The 17885-nt window shown below is 41.9% G+C and overlaps 1 protein-coding gene across 2 annotated transcripts; it reads left to right on the top strand.

Moving 5' to 3' along the window:
- Positions 1 to 476: 476 nt before the first annotated feature.
- On the top strand, positions 477 to 17784 carry LOC126588333 (L10-interacting MYB domain-containing protein-like). Of its 2 annotated transcripts, XM_050253410.1 has the most exons (5): positions 477 to 856; positions 1423 to 1486; positions 16272 to 16789; positions 16870 to 17101; positions 17186 to 17784. In XM_050253410.1, exons 3-5 carry the CDS (start codon positions 16292 to 16294, stop codon positions 17572 to 17574), a joined length of 1119 nt encoding a protein of 372 aa, XP_050109367.1. In that variant the 5' UTR covers positions 477 to 856; positions 1423 to 1486; positions 16272 to 16291; the 3' UTR covers positions 17575 to 17784. The 2 variants fall into 2 exon arrangements, with proteins under 2 accessions (XP_050109367.1, XP_050109368.1); XM_050253411.1 differs by lacking the exons at positions 16272 to 16789; positions 16870 to 17101; positions 17186 to 17784 and adding exons at positions 15057 to 15401; positions 15478 to 16206.
- The last annotated feature ends 101 nt before the right edge of the window (positions 17785 to 17885 follow it).

Here is a 17885-nt window from a genome sequence, read left to right as displayed (position 1 = left end):
TTTTTTTATTTTGTTTGACTTGTTTGGGCTGGGGTGTAGCTCATTTTTGTTGGTTTTGGTGGATTGAATCACCCAATGCCCATTGCAATTGAGAAAGCTGGAACTGCTTTTATAAAACATTGTGAAAAAAAAAAAATATGAGATGACAGAGTCTATGGAAAGTCTTACATTTGAGAGAGTCCCTTAGAGCATCTCCACTCGTTTTAGGAACGCGGGAAGGGCAATTTCATTGCTCTTATTATTCACTCTAAACAGTAATTGCCTTCGTGCAAGTCTACCATTTGAAAAGAGAAAGGGCAAGAGTAAGGACGATTACTATTCATAATTTTTTTTATTTTGTATGTCTTGTAAGTGTGTACATAGTATGTTTGTTCCTTGACTAATTTGTTTAAGTGTGTTGTTAAAAAACAAATTGTATTTATTTGGAATGTTTTTGGGATATTTGTGATTTTATAACAGTATAAGATATATAGCCCCCGTTTGGGAGTGAGGTGCTTTAAAAAAAAACACCTATGAAAAAAAGCCCAAAGGGATTAGGTGTTTGGTAAACTTTGAAAATCAGCTTTTTTTCAAAGTTTGAGATCAAAATAAGCCAAAATGGGGAAGCTGCAAATAGCAGCTTCCAAAAGCCCAAAGCGGCTTTGAAGAGAAAAAACACGGGTGAACAGTAAAAAAGTTAATGAAATTTTTGAATAACCCAAAATTACCCCAAGACAGGTCTCTCTCGTAAACCCTAAAATTTTCTCGCCTCAGCTCTCTCTCGTATGCAGCCGCTGCACCTCTTCCTCCTCACTGCCCTCTCTTAGTGAAGAAAAGGTTGCGGCGTCGACCACCTTCTCAATTTTCCCAAGACCAGGTAAAATTGCTATAAATTTTGCATCTTTGTTCTTCCCATGTATCCAATTAGTATAAAAAAAAAACAGCATTTTTAATGTTAAAATTCTTTCCTATATATCATCAGTTCGTGTGATTCGTTTAGTTCTGTTTTCTGATTGGTTCCTCGTACTTTGTCTATGTCTTGTGCAAAATTGATTTAGTTATTTAAGGAAATCATGAAAGAGAGGAGATTACCTAGTTAACATTTGTTTTTGTGTTTTTGGGTTCAATTGATAGGGCGGTGGTTACATTTGTTAATGTTCTAATGTTCTAATTTTCAGTTTTGGGGTTTGAATTAATTCTCTAAATTTCAGTTTTGGGGTTTGAATTAAGGTTTATTATCATGAGATCCATGAAGCACTTTCCCCTGCCTTTTGAGCAGCAAAACCACTCTCCCCTGCCTTTTCTATCTATTGATGTTCGGTTGAGAAGATTTGTGTGTTGTTGTTGGATCTGCATTTTTGCATATCCATTTTTAATCCTCTCTATCTGTTGATGCTTGCCAGTACACTGCTTTTAATCCTCCATCTCATGTTGCATTTTTAGACTGTGCTTCCTCCCGTCTATTAATCTCCACCGCCACGGTTTCATCTTCTCCGTCTTGCTCTAGGTATTGTTCGTTCCTATTGTATTGTATTTATGGTTTTCGTTAATATTTAATTGTTTCCTGGAAAGAGAAAGAATAATTGAAAATACTTCGATTGTTAATTTTGGAAACTTGCAAATAAATTTTTGATTTTGTTGTTGTTGATGCACAAAATCAGCGAAGACTTTGGTACAACAGAAAGTGTCAGGTTTTGTGACCTTCGCTTGGCTGCTTCGGTCACTAGTGAGGATAAGTACGTAAATAAATAGAGACAGAGAAGCAAACACAGGATGTACGTGGTTCACCCAGATTGGCTACGTCCACGGAGTAGAGGAGTTCTTATTAGTAGTGAAGGGCTTACACAAGTACAAAGGATCAAGCTCTCAATTTAGTGAGTTCTTGTGAATGATTTAACACAAATGGCATTAGGCAATATTGTGGGGGAATGACCCTTATTTATAGAAAAACTTGTAGCTTTGTCACATTGACATGTGTCATGTTATGATTGGTTCTTGATGTTGACACGTGCTGCGCTCTGATTGGCTTCTAATCTTGACACGTGTCGAGTAGTGATTGGCCTCCTGGTCGGAGGGGAACTCTTCTGGGTCCTTGACAGTATAGCGTTGGCCGGTGCTCGGTAGTTTCGGGATTGGTCAAGTATGGTACAAACAGTGCTCCCCTAAGTTCCCGAGTGAGGGAAACTCCTCGGTTGGGGACTTGTAAGATCCAATCCCTTGAGTAATCACGAAACTTCTAAGTACCGAAGTGTGGTCTGATCTTCATCTGCCCTTCTCTGGAAGTACTTTTCCTCCATCCGGGAATGGTGTATTTAGCTGATGTTGACGCACAAGGTAATGTATCAATTTCACTTGAAGCTTAGTTGTAGTTTCGGGCTTAGTCAAGTGTGATACAAACCCTATAGTAGGAGTCCCCCAAGTCGCCGAGCTAGGAGATCTGCCGAAAGAGGTGACAGACAAGGTAAGCAGTCAAACTTCCAAGTAAGCAACCCAGGATCAGAGGTTTGACGTCGGCTTCCGGTTGATTGTTCTCATTCTCCTTGTCTCTCATTCAACTGCCAGGATAAGGAGAAGCAAATGGATAAGAGATGATATGAGATACTTTTGCTTTTGAAGAAGTAACTTTCCACAGGCTTATTCTTGAACTGTGCTGGAGGGTTTTCTGGTGCCCTTCAGAGTATAAGGCCGACTCAAAAATTTGAGGGTCAAAACAAGTCCATCAAATCTAGAGTACGTTCGACCTTGATGATATGGGATACTTTTGCTGTTGACGGAATAATGAATGTGGTATGGAAAGGTGTCGTGCTGTAGTGATCTGTTTCAGCTCACCGTTGAACCTTCTGCTTCAATCTTTTGCATGGCAGAAGTGGTGTGCAACCTTTGCATTTAAATGGTCCTTCAGAACATTCCTTCATAGTGACTCATCCACGCTTGGCAGCTTCAGTGTAAAGAGCCAATATCTGATCAACTGTCATGAGGTATTTGCCGGTGGAATTCGTGACCTTGACAGCAGTTGAGGATGAGTACTCGAGAGCAATGCTAAGTAAGCAACCAGGCAAAGGCTCCAGGCAGTCAGTTCCAAATTGGAGGTTTGATTTCAGGTTCCGACTGACTGCTCTCTTTCTCCTTGTCCTGCAGGTGTGGACAAGGACAAAGACAAAGACAGGGAGAAAGCATGATATGGGATACTCTTGCTTTCGACCCTGATGATATGAGATACTCTTGTTCTTGGTGTGGCTTATTTGCTGAGGTATTATCGGGGGGAAATAAAGCTGAGTATTTCGAGAGGTTATGTTGAGGGTGCCTTTTCGAATGTGAGAAAGGGTTGAGCATTTTTGCAGGTTTGCCTGTCCGTTGAGGAGGGAGGTCAATGTATATAGGGATTTCCCAATAACAAGTAGTAATGCTATTCCTTTACCCTTCTTGGTCACAGCAATGTAGTGGGAGCTGCCAGCTTCACGTGTTTTAATTTTGTCAGAGCACTTTGAAAAAGTGGTATGTGGTATCTGGAAAGCTGATATTACGTGTGAAGATTACAGACAAGCTTTATCTAAGGAAATCTGGCTCTCGAAGTTCTGAGAGTTGTGCCTCTTCGGTTTTCGAACAAGCAATCCCGTCGAGGATCTGACTCTCGAGATTCGGAAAGCGGTGCTGCTCCGGTTTTTGAGAAAGTAATTATGTTGAGAGTCTTTTCTCGAATGTGAGTAAAGGTTGGACGTTCTTGCCAACTTGTCTTGCCGCAAAACACGGAGGTCGACACACATAGGGACTTTCCAGTTGTCAAGCAGTGGTGCTGTTCCTTTACCCTTATGGGTAATAGTAGGGTAGCTGGAACTTCGAAATTCTCGTGCCTAAACTTTGTCAGAGATCTTTGACAAAGTTATATGTGGTACCCGAGGAGTTGATGGTGCATATGGAGAGCGGTGATTGAACAGTAAGATTCACGTGCTTTCTACTTCACCAGAAATCTTCGACAGATTGCCCGTAATTTCCGCAAAGCTGATTGTGCATGTGACAGGTGCTGACGAGGCTGCAAAAGCAGGTGTTTCTTCGATTTCTGAGATCGGCCCTCGTGGTCTCTGAGCAGCCCAGCTTTTGAGAAAGCAAACGCCTCTTCGATTTCTGAGATCGGCCCTCGTGGTCTCTGAGCAGCCCAGCTTTTGAGAAAGCAAACGCCTCTTCGATTTCTGAAGCTCCGTCGAGTGCAGATTTTTATAGAGGCTGGCATTAAGTTCCACAGCACACTTGAATCTCTACCAGTAGAAGCTCATTTCTTGCACTTCTAAGATCTTGATTTGTCTGACCTCTTCTTTCTTCAACACATTTGAAAATGTCTGGACCCTCCGACCGTCGTTTTGACTTGAACCTTGGAGAAGAGACAGCCACGCCTTCTCCAGACAACATATGGCGCCCATCCTTCATATCCCCTACTGGTCCTCTTACCGTTGGGGATTCTGTGATGAAGAATGATATGACCGCTGCAGTGGTGGCCAGGAACCTTCTCACTCCCAAAGATAATAGACTACTTTCCAAACGGTCTGATGAGTTGGCTGTTAAGGACTCTCTGGCTTTTAGTGTTCAGTGTGCAGGTTCTGTGTCTAATATGGCCCAACGCCTATTTGCTAGAACCCGCCAAGTTGAATCATTGGCTGCTGAAGTGATGAGTCTCAAACAGGAGATTAGAGGGCTCAAGCATGAGAATAAGCAGTTGCACCGGCTCGCCCATGACTATGCTACAAACATGAAGAGGAAGCTTGACCAGATGAAGGAATCTGATGGTAAGGTTTTACTTGATCATCAGCGGTTTGTGGGTTTGTTCCAAAGGCATTTATTGCCTTCGTCCTCTAGGGTTGTACCTGGTAATGAAGCTTCAAATGATGAACCTCCAATGCCTCCTCCTTCTGGGGTTTTGTCAAGTACTGAAGCTCCGGATAACCACCCTCCGGTGCTTTCTCTTTCTGGGGCTCTACCGACTGCTGAGACTTCCCCTAAGCAACCTTTGTGAAGGCTCCCTTTTGTTTGTTTATTTTGACTCATGTATATGTACATATTTGTGGCTTATCGAAAATATTAATAAATAAGCTTTGCTTCATTTCAACATATTGTGTTAAATACACCAAAGCCTTCTTCATAAAGTTCTTTGAATTTTTGCTTTTGTTGAAACCTGTATTGTTGAAGCTTTGTGAGTGAAGCATGTAGTTTGAGGTAGTGTTCCCTTAATTTCCCGAGTGAGGAAAACTTCTCGGTTGGAGACTTGAAAAATCCAAGTCACTGAGTAGTCACGAACTTTTGAGTACCAAGGCGTAGTAGCATATGGTGGGAGTCCCCCAAGTCTCTAGTCGAGGGAGTTGACGAATGAGGTGTCTTGCTAATAGTCCATGTCGTAAGTACCAAAACTTCATTCTTTTGTTTTCTAAGTGGTAGCCCCGGACTTTTTCTTCATAGATTTTGTTGATGAAGGTTGCTATGCCCGAATAAGTGGAATTGCAGAAGGTGTAACCGTTGGTGCATTAACATCATAATGGAAGCATCACAATGATGGAAGCATCACAATGATGAAAGCATCATAATGATGAAAACACCATAATGATGAAACATCATAATGATGTTTCTTTGGTGGAATTGTTTTTCATTTCCCCTAACAACCGGAATTGTTTTTCAACATAACACCATCATCTGTAGGTCGAATCACAAAGTTGTCTTCATGAAAGTTGTTCGTTAATTCCTTAACTACAACATATCCAAATTGGAGAGCCATCGGAGCAGTACAACTCCAGAAATCCAGGTATGATGAGTGACTGTTTATCATTTGTCTGTCAACCCGTCAGATTTGTTGTGAGCTTTGAAACTCTATTTTCTCTTGCTCAGATCAGCATGCTTTCTTCATTGAAGTTGTTCCTCAGCTTGTGAACTACAACATATCCAAATTTGAGATCCCTCGGAGATGTATAACTCAAGAAACTCAGGTATGATGAATGACTGGTTATTATTTTTCTGTCAACCCGTCAGATTTGTTGTGAGCTTCGAAACTCCATTTTCTCTTGTTCAGATCGGTATGCTTTCTTCATTGAAGTTGTTCCTCAGCTTGTGAACTACAACATATCCAAATTTGAGATCCCTCGGAGCTGTATAACTCAAGAAACTCAGGTATGATGAATGACTGGTTATTATTTTTCTGTCAACCCGTCAGATTTGTTGTGAGCTTCGAAACTCCATTTTCTCTTGTTCAGATCGGTATGCTTTCTTCATTGAAGTTGTTCCTCATCGACTCTTTCATAACATATCAAAAATTCAGGATGAACTAACGGTTAAATATTTCCAGATCTTCGAAACATCACAACAGCTTCGAAATCTGCAAGAAGCCGACTATCATGTTTGGAGCTTCAACACTTTAATTTTCGTCGCTCAAACAGAAATGGTTCCTTCTTGAAAGTTGTTCATATGCTCAAGAACTATAGGGTGTCCAAAATTCAGCTCCATTGGAGAAGAGCAGAGGTTGCAGAAATTTGATAGATGAAAGGAGGCGGAAGAGGGAGAGAGAGAAAAAGTCTCTTGGGTTGGATTTCTATTTTGGGGCAGATTCCAATTTTTGTAGCACCTTCATTATTGATGAATTGCTTGTACTTCTGTCCATTATGAAACTTGGGACTTTGGCTTGTTGTTGGATCTATTATAATATGTTTGGGAACATATATAAGTGAATAAATAAGAAGGAAAATTTTGGGCCCTTGTGGGTGTAAAACAAAAAATGTTTATGTTTACCCAAGTGTTTTTGTACAAGTTCAAGGGCATCTTGGGTTTTGTGAACAAAATTTGTTTATTTGGAGCAAGGTTTTGTGTTGAAGCTTTGTAGGTGAAGCTTTGGTGTTGAAGCTTTCTAGGTGAAGCTTTGATGGTGAAGCTTTGTAGATGAAGCTTTGTAGATGAAGCTTTCTAGGTGAAGATTTTTTAGGTGAAGCTTTGTAGGTGAAGCTTTTTTAAGTGAAGCTTTTCGGGTGAAGTTTTTTTTTTTGGGTGAAGCTTTGTGGGTGAAGCTTTTTAGGTGAAGCTTTGTGGGTGAAGCTTTGGAGGTGAAGCTTTTTGGGTGAAGCTTTGGAGGTGAAGCTTTGGAGGTGAAGCTTTTTGGGTGAAGCTTTGGAGGTGAAGCTTTTCGGGTGAAGCATTTTGGATGAAGCTGTTTTTTTTTTTTTTTTTTTTTTTTTTTTTTTTTTTTTTTTTTGGCGCTTGACACGGTCTTCATTTGCTTGTTTTGTAGTGACTCTTTATTGAATTCATTGCCAAATGGCCTTCATTACATAGGATGCCGAACGGCTATAGCTCAACACTTGTACATCGTGAGTCTATTTGTAGTAGTACTTCAAGTGATCAGCGTTCCATGGATGGCCAAGGGTCTTGCCATCGGAGCTTCTAAGTGTGTAAGAGCCAGGGCGACTGATGCCAATGACTTCATACGGTCCATCCCAGTTTGGACTAAGTGTGCCTTCACTCGGGACTCTGTCGCAGAGTAATCTTTTCTTTAAGACCCAGTCTCCTATTTTGAAAGAACGAAGCTTGACCCTAGAGTCATAATAGTTGGAGATGCGTTGCTTGTAGGCGACATTCCTCAAGTGAGCTTGGTTTCTGTGTTCCTCGACTAAATCCAAGTTGAGGGTGAGTTGTTTGTCATTTTCACTTTGAATGTAGTTCTGGACTCGGAATGTTGCTTGCTCGAGCTCAACAGGGACAACCGCCTCTGTGCCAAAGGCAAGTGAGAATGGAGTTTCTCCTGTTGAAGTCCGATATGAAGTGCGATATGACCAAAGAACTTGGGGTACAAATTCTGGCCAACAGCCTTTAGCTTTGTCCAAGCTGGTTTTCAAAGTGCGCTTGATTATTTTGTTGATGGCCTCAACTTGTCCATTAGACTGGGGATGAGCTGGAGAGGCAAAGCATAAGCTGATGTTGAACTTAGAGCAGAACAACCTGAACTTCTTGTTGTCAAACTGTCGCCCATTGTCAGTGACTATCGCATTGGGAATGCCGAATCTACAAAGGATGTTCTTCCACACGAAGTCTTCTATCTTTGCCTCAGTAATGGTTGCCAAGGGTTCTACTTCGGCCCACTTTGTGAAGTAGTCCACTGCAACGACTGCGTAACAGACTTTGCCCTTCCCTGCCGGCATTGGGCCGATCAAATCAAGTCCCCACTGGGCGAAGGGCCAAGGGCTGATCATAGGAGTAAGAGGCTCTGGAGGGGAATGAGGAATAGTTGCATATCGTTGACATTTGTCACATGAGCGGGATACTTTGATGGCATCCTGGTGGAGTGTTGGCCAGTAATATCCTTGGCGAAAAGTCTTGTGTGCTAGGGACCGAGATCCAGCATGATCTCCACAGACTCCCTCATGTATTTCCCGAAGGACGATTTCCGCCTCGGCAGGCGTAAGACACCTTAAGTATGGCAGGCTAAAACCTCGCTTATAGAGTTGATCATTGATGATCAGGTAGCGGGTAGACTTGTATCGAATTGGCTTAGCCTGGACTTTATCATTTGGGAGGGTGCCATGAGCAAGGAAATTATAGATCGGGGTGATCCAACTATCCCCCTGTTGTAAGTTGCATACTTCTGCGGCCATGGTGCTTGGTGTTGCCAACAGTTCGACATGAATTTTTCTTCCAATCTTGTCTTCCACAGCTGAGGCGAGGCGAGCCAGGGCGTCTGCATGACTGTTTGCCGCTCGAGGAACTTGGGTGATCTGGTAGTGGAAGTGCTTGAGCAAAAGTTGTGTTTGCGCAAGATATGCTGCCATGGAGCTGTCCTTAGCATCAAAGTTGTTGGTAACCTGGTTGACCACTAATTGGGAGTCACTGAAAATATCAATTTGTTTAACCCCGAGGTGCTTGGCCAAACGTAATCCTGCTAGAAGGGCTTCATACTCGGCCTCATTGTTTGATGCCTTGAATTTGAAACGAAGAGCATACTCCATTGCTACTTTGTCGGGCGTAGTCAAGACTAGTCCTGCTCCACAGCCCTGTTGGTTGGATGAGCCATCAACATACAGACTCCATGCTGAGGTCGTTGATTCTACCTTCTGAGCTTCCGGGGGTAATGAAGCCACTGCTTCAGGTGTAGAAGCAATGTCAACCGGATATGTGAAGTCGGCAATGAAATCTGCTACTGCTTGACCTTTTTCGGCTGGTTTTGGTTGGTAGGAGATGTCAAACTCACCCAATGCTATCGCCCATTTGATCATTCTCCCAGACGTGTCAGGACTCTAGAGTATCTGTCGAAGAGGGTGATTGGTAAGCACGATGATGGCGTGTGCTTGGAAATAAGGGCGAAGTTTCCGAGCAGACATGACCAATGCCAGAGCCAATTTCTCAATGTTAGAGTACCGTGTCTCCGCATCTTGTAAGGCTTTGCTAGCGTAGTAGACAGGTCGCTCAATATTCCCATCCTTTCGAATGAGAACGGAACTTACGGCTGAAGCTGATACCGATAGGTAGATAATGAGAATGTCTCCTACCTCAGGCTTGGAGAGTAGAGGGGCTTTACTCATATACTCCTTGAGGTTTTTGAATGCCTCGGCACATTCATCAGTCCATGTAATGTACTTCCTACTTCCCTTAAGTGCTTTAAAAAAGGGAGCACATTTGTCTGTGGCCTTAGAAATGAACCTGGTTAAGGCTGCCACCTTGCCAGTAAGGCTCTGGATGTCCTTTGAAGTTACCGGTTCCTTCATGTCGAGGATTGCTTTGATCTTCTCGGGATTAGCTTCAATGCCTCGTTGGCTAATCATGAAACCTAAGAATTTGCCAGAGCCTACGCCGAAGGCACATTTGTTGGGGTTTAACCTCATTCGATACCTCTTCAAAATAGTGAAAGTTTCAGATAGGTTGGTGATGTGTTGGTCAGCATGTTTGCTCTTGACTAACATATCATCAACGTAAACTTCCATGCTCTTCCCAATCTGCTCGGCGAACATTGAGTTGACTAGTCTCTGATAAGTCGCTCCTGCATTCTTTAGGCCGAAAGGCATGACTTTATAGCAGTATAGTCCTCTGTCGGTAGTGAAGGCTGTGTGTTCTTGATCCGAAGGGTTCATGAGGATTTGGTTGTATCCTGAGTAAGCATCCATGAAGCTCAGGAGTTCACACCCGGCCGTAGAGTCTATAAGTCTGTCAATAAGAGGAAGAGGGAAGCTATCTTTCGGACACTCTTTGTTTAGGTCGGTGTAGTCAACACACATTCTCCACAAGACCTTTTGAAGCAAAAGACTTTCTTTGGTCGGATTTTTCTTAACAAGGACCACATTTGCTACCCATGTCGGGTAATTGACTTCGCGGACAAAGCCTATGCCTTTGAGTTTTTCAACTTCTGCTTTCATTGCCTCGTATCGTTCAGCGTCATAAGATCTTCGCTTCTGTCTCACCGGCTTGATCTTGGGGTTAATACTCAAACGATGACAGATGACATCGGGAGAGATGCCTGGCATGTCCTCGTATGACCAGGCGAAGACTTCAGTGTTCTCTTTCAAAAAAGATATCAATGCTAACCGAAGGGGTGGTGACAATGTGGTGCCAATCTTCACCATGCGATCTGGATAATCTCTTGAGATAGGTACCTTCTCCAACTCTTCAGCAGGTTGGGCTTGCTGGGTGAAAGAGTCATCTCGAGGATCATCGGGTTGATTGTTGCTATCAGGAAGATCCAAGTTCGCTTCATCTAGGCTGGTCTTTGTGACTTGGTCATGTACAGACAGGGTTTCCTTGGGTCCGGGCAAGTGTTGTTGCTTAACTGAAGTGTTGTAACATGATCGTGCACTAAGTTGATCTCCTCTGATGTAGCCGTTGCCATGGGGGGTTGGAAATTTCATCAACAGCATATGCGTGGATACCATAGCCTTGAGATCATTGATGCCTGTGCGCCCAAAGATGACATTGTATGCCGTTGGGCAGTCAACCACTAGGAAGTTAGTGGTAATGGTAGCCGTGTAAGGGCCTGTACCAATAGTAAAGGGTAAATGTATGCTCCCTAAGGGTTGCACGATATCACCGGAGAAGCTTATCAGAGGAGAAATCGAGCGATCGAGCAAGTGTTCAGCTACACTGAGCGCCCTGAAAGCTTCGGCAAACATGATATTGACCGAAGCCCCTGTGTCTACGAGGATTCGTCGAACATCAAAGTTGGCTATGTGAGCCTCCACGATCAATGGGTCGTTATGAGGGTAGATGATGCCTCTTTCTTCCTCAGGGTAGAAACATATCGGATCCCAGTTAGGTTTTTGATACTTCCCTCCCCTGATGTCTTCCACGTGAAACACTTGGTGACCAGGCCTCAGACTTCGTTCACTGTTTTTCATGGCCCTATTGGAAGATTCAGATATGGGTGTGCCGCCGCTTATGGAATATATGACATTCACCTGGCGTTGGTTACGGTTATCCCTTTGAGGGTGAAGAAGGAATTGATCAATTTTTCCTTCTCGTGCCAAAGCTTCAATACGATCACGGAGGATGATACATTTCTCGCTATCATGGCCGTTATGCTCATGGTAGCAACAAAACGTGCCCGCGTTATTCGGGGGCGTGTAATCTGGGTGCCTCGGCTTTGGTTTTGGTATCAGGTGAGCTATGCTGGGGTAAATGGCCGCGCATGTGGCATTCAAGGGCGTGTATGTCTCATACCTTGGGGTAGGGGGTATCTTGACGCGGGTTTGACCCACTGCATTGACTGCCTGGGGGCGAGCGTTATTGTGGCGATACCCTTGGTTATCGGGATAGTGTCCCTTACTCTTTTTACTGAAAGGAGAGTGGTGAGGATGGAAATCCTTCCTCTTGCCTTGAAATTGATATGTCTGTTGATTCGGTGAAGCATTATGCAAGGCATGGGGAGGTGCCACTGCTGTTTGGGAAGTCGAGGTCTTCTCATTTAGGTGAGTCTGGCTTCCACCTCCCACTTGTTGATAAAGGATGGTTGTAGGGGGTTTCTCCTGATATGTCTTTGCCTCGGCGGAGGCATGGTTATAAGCCTGCGCCATCACCTCAGAGTAAGTCTTCCAAGTATTGGCATTGATCATGTATTTAAAGAAACAATCACGTAGGCCTGCCGTGAAGGCTTTGAGGGCAGTCTTGTCATCTGCTTCGGCACACCGGGAGTATTCATGGCTGAAGCGGCCAGCATACATACGTAATGACTCGTCTGGCTTCTGGCGGATAGTGTACAAGTCATCTGCAGAGTGCAAGCGATCGGTTTGGAAAATGTGTTGGGAAACAAATAGTTTCCTCAATTCCTCAAATGAGTCTACCGTCTCAGGTGTAAGACGACAATACCAATTTAGAGCTCCACCAGAGAGGGTGGAGGGGAAGAGAAGACATCGCTCTTCGTCGGTGTGCATCCGGTATGCCATGGTGGACTCAAAGAGGTTAAGGTGCTCAATCGGGTCATCTTTTCCAGTATAAAGTTGCAAGCCAAGCTTTTGCTTTGTCTTTGCTTGAAGGGGGGTGTTGAGGATCCTCCTTGTAAGAGGGCCAGGCCTGGGTTGGTTCCAGTCAGGTATTTCAGCCTGACGTTCAGCCTTCAACTTGTTTACTTCCTCAAGAAGTTGTAGGACAAGGGGGTCCTGAGCGGAGTTATGTGTCACTGGAGCTTTCTTTCGTAAATCTCCATCTCCTCTTGGAATTAGGAAGGTTTGATCAAGGGCATGTGATTTTTCCCTGGACTCGCTGTACTGGCTTCCAGGGTATGTCTGTCGGAACACCTCTGAGTCCCCTGTACCCTCATGTCTCTCTGGGACTTGTTGCCCCTTCCCCAAATTGGTGGCCGGCTTGGGCCGTGGCAGGGGACCGAGTCTCTCAGAAATCATTGGGTCATTAATCTTTGAGCTTATATGGATGGAATTCTCTCGACGTTGCTTCAGGAAATCCCGACAATCGCGAAAGACGGCTTTCGATCCTTCTGCCCCTTCAGTAAAGAGGTGTCTCCCTCCACTTCTCATGGTTCGGGTTGAAGCAACTGGGTTAAGAGAAGCCTCATGTTGATTATCAAGTCGAGGGGTAATCTGTTCCCTATCAGGGATATCTATGTCGAATGCATGTGACCCTCCATGTTGGAGGGCACCCAGTTGATGGTTGACTTCCACGGGGGCAACAAGCTCGCGTGTCTGAGCTTGCCTAGCTTCGTGGAGTGTCTCGAAGAGCTTCTCATATTGCTCCTGGAGGACCTCATTCTTCATTGCTATCTTGTTGTTCTGAGCTTCCAACTCATCGACTTTAGCTTGAAGAAGAACTCGTTTTCCTTCCTTCTTTCGTTGTTTCGCACTATGTGCAAGGGGGGTGTCATTCTGTGTGCTGTGGCTTCCTTCGCTTCCCATGTTGGAGAGGGATGCCTGGTCAAAAGAAAGTGTACGAATGATAGAAACCAGCTTGACACAGCTGAAGAGAGTAGGAATAAGTGTCGTTTCCCACAGACGGCGCCAAATGTTGATGCACAAAATCAGCGAAGACTTTGGTACAACAGAAAGTGTCAGGTTTTGTGACCTTCGCTTGGCTGCTTCGGTCACTAGTGAGGATAAGTACGTAAATAAATAGAGACAGAGAAGCAAACACAGGATGTACGTGGTTCACCCAGATTGGCTACGTCCACGGAGTAGAGGAGTTCTTATTAGTAGTGAAGGGCTTACACAAGTACAAAGGATCAAGCTCTCAATTTAGTGAGTTCTTGTGAATGATTTAACACAAATGGCATTAGGCAATATTGTGGGGGAATGACCCCTATTTATAGAAAAACTTGTAGCTTTGTCACATTGACATGTGTCATGTTATGATTGGTTCTTGATGTTGACACGTGCTGCGCTCTGATTGGCTTCTAATCTTGACACGTGTCGAGTAGTGATTGGCCTCCTGGTCGGAGGGGAACTCTTCTGGGTCCTTGACAGTATAGCGTTGGCCGGTGCTCGGTAGTTTCGGGATTGGTCAAGTATGGTACAAACAATTGTGATTACTAGTATTAATTGAAATCAATGCTTTTGTATGTGGTTTATTTGCTTTTGCTTCTTGGTTTATTTGTTTAATTGTTTGTTTGGTTTCTTACTTCGAATTTACGGATTTGTTTTTAAGGTGTTATGGGCTGATGATTATTATAGGATGCTGCTTGTTTTTGGGTTGGTAGCTGTCTAGCATCATCATCTTTTGATACTTGAAAACCAACATAATTGAAAATACCAAACTTCAGCAGTGAGAAGCAGATTGTATTTCTAAGTTCTCACATTTTTACGTGCAAATTAATGTCCCATGGAAATGATTTATCAAATATGCAACTCTGTAGCTGTGCCCTGATTGTGCATTTTATTATTAAAGTTGTCCAGTTTCTTATCATTTCCATAATACATGCGGAATATTCTGGATACCTAGCTAAATAGATTTCAATTAATACATGCGGTTTATTTGCTTTTTCTTTTGTTTTTATCTCACCAACAAAACCCCCCATCTCTCACTTTATATACCCTCATCACATTTCACTCTTTAATTGCATTCCCAACCTCCATTTTCTCTCTAAGTTCCTCTGCTCTGAGAGGTCAGTGCCACTAGTTTTTTCAGGATTTTGTGTGTTCAATTACACTTCTTTGGGCTTCTGAAAGTTTACTGCTTTACTTCATTATCTGTTGTATTAAGTGTTATTGTATGTATGTGTGTGTGTGTATCTCTGATATGTTGTGATGTATTATTCTGATTTGAACTGATCTACCTAATATGTTGGTGTGCATTGTTTGAATGTGGAGTCTTTCCTTTTGTTCTTCTAGTGATTTGTTGAATTTGGGTTTTACTGAGAAACCTCTAGTGAGTGTGGAAAAGGTGAATCATTGCTTCATAGAAACTGAAGTTTAGATCTTCAATTTATTGGCATAATACTAGCAATCTGCTGATTAATTACTTTCAATTTCCCCACAGAAATATGGCATAAAACAATAAAAAGAGGTTTATGTTTCTCATAGGCTTTTATATATAAGTATGAAACTATAAGCAAGAAATATTTTTCAGAAATTTTTCATTTGTTCTTGTTTTAATATATAAATATATATATATGTATATATACAATTCAGTAGTTGGTATCGATGGCAAAGAAGGGGGCATCTTCATCAAATCATGTGGCTACATGGAATGCCCACAATATATCTATATTTTGTGATGTTTGCATCAAGGAGGTTGAGGCCGGACATCGTCCGGGCACTCACTTTGACAAAGATGGATATGCAAATATTAAAGCTAACTTCAAGGCAGAGACAGGGCATGATTATGATAGAAAGCAACTGAAAAATAAGTGGGATGCACTTAAAATTGAGTGGAAGTTGTGGAAAGAGCTAATTGGTAAAGAAACTGGCCTAGGGTGGAATTCGAGCAAGGGCACCGTTGATGCCTCTGAGGAGTGGTGGAATAATAAAATTCAGGTTTGTGTATTTATCTTTGAATATGTATTATGATATCATGGAATATGTATTAACCATATTCTTTGTTTACTTGTAGATAAACAAAGAATATGGAAAATTGCGGAAAAAAGGCATTAGTCCTGAGATGGAGGATAAGTTAGATAGGATGTTCTCGAACACAGTTGCTACCGGTGAACATGCTTGGGCACCTTCATCTGGAGTACTACCACCAGAGTCAAGAGATGAATCTATAGGGCAAATTGATTTGGATGATGAGGAAGAAAGTGAGACCATGCAGGATCTAAGGCAAGCTACTAGGAAGGGGAAAAAAAGAGCGACCAACCAAGGAGATTTTCAAAAGAAGAAGGTTGATAAGAAAGGGAAAAAAATTGGAGGTGCTGCAAAACTTTCTAGTCAAATTGACCGTCTTGTTGAAGTTTATGAAAGTAGGAGTTCTGCAAACTCATTGATGAGGCCGCCGCATATAGGTTGTAGTATTGCGGAAGCGATAGCATCTGTTGCACAATTGCCTGGTTGTGAGCCACCTAGCGAGTTATGGTTGTTTGCTACATGTTTATTTTGTAGTGCAGAGAAGCGAGAGGTGTTTGCCACTATGACTGATCCTGAAGTGCAGCTGACTTGGTTGAAATATATGTTCAACAAACAACAATAGAGAGCTAAAACTATGAATTAGGACTATTTGTGGTTTGTACTTTGCATTAGGATTATGTGTTGAATGTTGCTTGTATTTTGTGTTTATTGAATGTTGGATTATATGTTGAATGTTGGATTATGATTTCTTATTAAACGTTGGATTATTCTTGAATGTCGGATTATGACTTCTTAGTGATTGTTGGATTATGACTTATGGAATGTTCAATTATGTGTTAGGTTACAGGTGTATATTCAATATGAACACTTATGATGAAGATGTTGAGGAGTTGGAGGATGGTCTAATTATATGCACTATAGCGACAGCTGTCGAAACATATTACTCAAAATATATCCACAAAACTCCGTGTATGAATTCTTCCCAAACAGGTAATATGTGGTTGATGGAAGTACTACAAGGAAATCATGTGCGATGCTATAGAATGTTTAGGATGAACAAAGATGTCTTTTATAGATTATCCAATGACTTGCAAACTAATTATGGATTGAAAGATTCACGGAGAATGAGTGCTACTGAAATATTAGCAATGTTCTTGCATATGTTGGGACATGGTGTGAAAAATAGATTAGCGCAAGAGAGATTTCAACATTCTGGTGAGACTATTAGTAGATATTTTGGTGCTATGTTGGATATCGTATGTAAGATGGCAATAGATATTATCAAACCGATGGATTCGGAGTTTCGTGGCATTCCCCAAGAAATAAGGAGAGATACAAGATACATGCCTTATTTTAAGGTAAATTTTGACTCGTCTTCTAACTTATTTGCAAACTATAAGTGTAGGTTGACGGTTTTTTTCAATGTTATTATTTTTAGGATTGTATTGGTGCCATAGATGGAGTACATGTTGAGGCTTCAATACCACCTCCGGATCAAGTTCCATACATTGGTAGGAAAGGAATACCGACTCAAAATGTTATGGCTGCATGTAATTTTGACATGCAATTCACATTTGCTTGTGCTGGATGGGAAGGCACTGCACATGATACAAGGGTTTTTCTATCCGTGCTACGAAATCCAAATTTAAACTTTCCTAAGCCTCCAAATGGTAATCTTCATACTTATATTATAACATTTTACATACTTGCTTTGTATAATTAATACAATACAAAACAAAATTTTCAATTGTCAGGAAAATATTACTTGGTAGATGCGGGATACCCACAAATGAGAGGTTATTTGGGACCATATAAAGGTGAAAGATATCATCTCCCAGACTTTCGTAGGGGTGCCGAACCAACGGGTCATAAAGTGGTATTCAACCACACACATTCTTCTCTTAGGAGCATCATTGAACGAACTTTTGGGGTATGGAAGAAACAATGGTCAATTTTAAGGGATATGCCTAATTACCCGTTCAATAAGCAAGTGAAGATTGTCATTGCTACAATGGCTTTTCATAACTACATACGGAGGTATTCTGAACGTGATCGTCATTTTGATGACCCCAGAGACTATTGTGAAGAGAGCGATAATAGTGATGATGATGATGAAGAATATCGAAATTATGAAGTTGAATGATCAAATGAGATAGAGGCATTAAGAAATATAATAGCGGCAAGTTTGATGAATGCATCTAATTAGACTACTTTCAAGTACATTAACAATATTGTACTAATGAATTCTAGCTATTCAGTCTAAAATATTTCAATTGAAATAGTTTGTCATACTAATTAATATTTAAGATAAAGTTTATAAATATTTTTCTTTTAAAAATAAAGTATATTTAATAATTCATCTTTATTTGTTAAGAAAATTAAATTAATAGCACATCTAGTATTATACCCTTTTGGTCATTTCACACAGCCACAGCTGTTTTACATAAAAGTTTA

Source organism: Malus sylvestris, chromosome 11 (genome assembly GCF_916048215.2).
Source record: "Malus sylvestris chromosome 11, drMalSylv7.2, whole genome shotgun sequence".
Taxonomy (NCBI): domain Eukaryota; kingdom Viridiplantae; phylum Streptophyta; class Magnoliopsida; order Rosales; family Rosaceae; genus Malus; species Malus sylvestris.
The sequence above is the reverse complement of the archived record's forward strand: the minus strand, read 5'-3'. Positions and strand labels throughout refer to the sequence as shown.